The following is a 3,595-nucleotide window of genomic DNA, read 5'->3' on the forward strand; positions in this document are numbered from 1 at the left end:
CTTTGTGCTACCTTTTTTTTTTTTTTGTATGAAAAGTGCTTTATAAATAAAGACTGATTGATTGAAACACACGGGAGCATCCATTACAGGGAGAGTGCGAAGTTGTTCAGCCGCTGGTTTCCTCTTTCTGGCGCAAAGTGGGCCAAACATAAAGAAGAGAGACGGACTCGCGACAGAAAAGCTGATCATTAAGCAGTTTCATGATTGAAGTAGCAACAGCAGAGGGAGAGAGAGAGGCAGTCGCTCCATATATCGGTTATTAAGCTTAACGTGGGAATGCTTTACAAACCATCAAAGATGAACTTATACACTAGCTTTACGTCTCTCTCAAATCATTGTTAGAAGTCCAGTCAAACAATGATTTATTGATTACACGTACGCGGGAGAGATCTGCAGTGCCACTCACTTACAGAGATCTCAACAAGGAAGCAGACATCACACTATTTTTGTATATTAAGGTCCAGCCTCACAATACGTTAGCAGATATCGTAATATACACCAGTTACAGTTAGACACATTTCCTTTTTTAACTCTCTTGACTTCTATAACAATTAAAAACCCTCTTCACCGTCTCACACTCTGTGTGTTTCCTGCCGTTATTTTCTCCTCATACATGTCTCTGAAACATCCTGTGCTCATCTCACTGAACAGGTGTACGGGCACTTTGCAGGCCAAATGTCTCTAATCGTTGCCCTAGAAACAAGTCAAATATTTATCTTTGTCTGGAAGCGTGTTTGACCCTCAAAAGACTCAATGCCATCTCTCATGAGCACATTTGCAATGTGTGTATGAAAATGAGTACATGTATAACTACTTATTTAACACAAGCTTTGCACAAAGTACCACTAATAAAAGCCCGGTTAGAAGAATGTGTTTCCCACAACTCACTGCCTGTGTTTGTATCTCTGTCACTGCAGGACCAACGTGGAGCGAGAAGTCAGCGCTCTCAGGAGGCCGACAAACCTCACAGAAGAAAGAGAGAGAAAAAACACAGCTGTGACGAGTGTGGGAAGGATTTTACCGTAAAAGCTTCCCTAAAAAGGCATCAGGTAATCCACACTGGAGAGAGACCATTCAGCTGTGACGAGTGTGGAAAGTCTTTTATGCAGGCTTCACACTTAAAACGACACCAACTCATCCACAGTGGAGAGAGACCGTTCAGCTGTGGAGACTGTGAAAAGTCTTTTACCGAGTCTGGACACTTAAAAACACACAAACTCATCCACACTGGAGAGAGACCATTCAGCTGTGACGAGTGTGGAAAGTCTTTTATGCGGGCTTCACACTTAAAACGACACCAACTCATCCACAGTGGAGAGAGACCGTTCAGCTGTGATGAGTGTGGAAAGTCTTTTATGCAGGTTTCACACTTAAAACGACACCAACTCATCCACACTGGAGAGAGACCATTCAAGTGTGATATTTGTGGAAGGTCTTTTCCCTCAGCTTCATACTTAAAAACACACCAGCTCATCCACAGTGGAGTTAAAGCGTACAGCTGTGATGATTGTGGGAAAGGTTTTACTCTCAGTAGCAGCTTACAGAGTCATCTAGTTACCCACTCTGGAATTAAGGCATACAGCTGTGACATTTGTGGAAAAACTTTCAGCCTGAAACAGAACCGAAATAAACACCTACGCATTCACACCAGACATGATGTGTACAGCTGTGAACAGTGTGGTAAACAGTTTGCTACAAACACAGAGTTACAACATCACATGTTTACCCACTCTGAGGAACAACCTTATAAATGTGACTTGTGTGCGAAGACTTTTAAATCTCCACATTACCTGAAAGCACACCAAAAGATCCACACAAGAAAGTCTCTACAAGTGCCGTTACTGTGAGGTATGCTTATATATGTTTATATTTTTATCTTGTCAGCCGACTGTTTGAAACAACTGTGCTCATCAAGTTGTGTTAGCATGTTAGCAATTTTACTGCATGGAAAAACACCTCTGAATGATTATTCAGACTCTAATCACAGGTTTTTAGTGATCGTGTTTGAGGATTGTATTACTGTTATTGTTAGGGATGGGTATCGTTTAGGTTTTATCCGATACCGGTGCCAAATCGGTACTTTTGAAACGGTGCCGGTGCTTAAACGGTGCTCAAACCGGTGCTTAAAGAATGGAGAACACAAAATTGGTCCAAAAACCTCTCATGTTCAGCTGTATTTTTTTGTAAAAAGATAACAATGTTAGCCTTTTATGCAGCTATGGGGCATATATGGTATTACTCTTGGCTGGAAGCAGTGCTTAAACAATGGAAAAAACACAAACTTTGTCCAAAAACCTCTCATGTTCAGCTGTTTCCCTCTTTTTCTTTGGTTATTTTAGCCTTTTTGTCCAGGGTGAAGGGAGTATCTGCCATCAAACAAGAAGACAGCCGCATGTAGCTATGATGATGTTTGCTAGTTCACCTTACATGCATTAATGTAATAACGTGGTTAGCCTACTCAACGTAAATTACACGAACAACATTAAGCTACTCACGCAGAGAAGAATGGCTGCTGCTGCCATCATCATCATTTCTGCTACACTGACAGGGCTAGGGGCCAGGACTCTCCTCTTTGTGTTTTTGGGTATGTCGCTAACTCCGGGTCTGATAAAAGGCACCACCGCAGTAGATGCGCTCGGTGTGAGGTCTCGCAGCAAGCTATCAAATACAGCGCATTTCTTGGTTTTTGGAAAAAAAAAAACAACGCTATGCGTCGCCAGGTGTTTCATCGGATTCGAGGTGTTATCTCCTTTGACAGTATCACAGTATCAGCTTAAAGCACTTGTTGCAGGCTGCTGAGTTTGCATCTTTTGCTGTGAAGTACAGCCAGACTTTTGACCGCTTCGCCTTGGGCATTTTTAATCAGTAGCTCTGCATAAAAGAACGTACGTACCTGGCCCCGCCTACTATCCTCGGAAACGTAAAATGATTGGCTAGAAGTGTATCACAGCTCAGGAAAAAAAGAGCACCGAAATAAAGCACCGAAATGTGCGCTGCTTTTCGGTCTGGTTACTACCGTTTATGTCAGAACCGGTGCCATCATGGCACCGGACACCGGTACCCATCCCTAATTATTGTAGAATTAAACTAGTATTAATTTAATGTTTTTACTCTTATCGTTTTTATAGCACATTAAATTGAGCTGAGTGTGATAATGTAAACAGTAAAATGCAATTGGACTTGGCAGAGATGCTCATTATTTCAGGCAATGTTCAGGATGAAAATGTTGAAGGACTGACTTACACTGTGTTTGTGTCTTTGTTTAGAAGCAGAGCGACACAGATGGATCCAGTTCTCAACCCTGTCATCACTGTGGGAAAGAGTTTTTTGTGACCTTTGTGGAAAAACTTTCAGTCATCAAAAGACCCTAAAAATACATCAACGTAGACACACTGGAGACAAAATGAACTACTGTAAAGAATGTGGGAGAGGCTTCACCACTTCAACGGACTTCAAACAATATGAACTCCTTCACAGTGGAGTTAAAAAGCACGTCTACGATCAGTGTGGGTCATCCTTCATCAGTGCACATCAGCTTCAAAAGCGAGTCCACACATGAGAAAAACCATACAAGTGCAGACACTGTGACAAAACC

General features: G+C 42.0%; 1 protein-coding gene across 1 annotated transcript; it reads left to right on the forward strand.

Moving 5' to 3' along the window:
- Positions 1-992: 992 nt before the first annotated feature.
- LOC113029708 (gastrula zinc finger protein XlCGF7.1-like) lies at positions 993-3,296 on the forward strand (the record flags this gene model as incomplete). Its single annotated transcript, XM_026180705.1, has 2 exons — positions 993-1,848; positions 3,267-3,296. A coding segment is annotated over one exon (855 nt), but the record flags the coding sequence as incomplete, so codon positions are not given.
- Between the last annotated feature and the right edge of the window lie 299 nt (positions 3,297-3,595).

This window comes from Astatotilapia calliptera, chromosome 9, assembly GCF_900246225.1.
Source record: "Astatotilapia calliptera chromosome 9, fAstCal1.2, whole genome shotgun sequence".
Lineage (NCBI taxonomy): Eukaryota > Metazoa > Chordata > Actinopteri > Cichliformes > Cichlidae > Astatotilapia > Astatotilapia calliptera.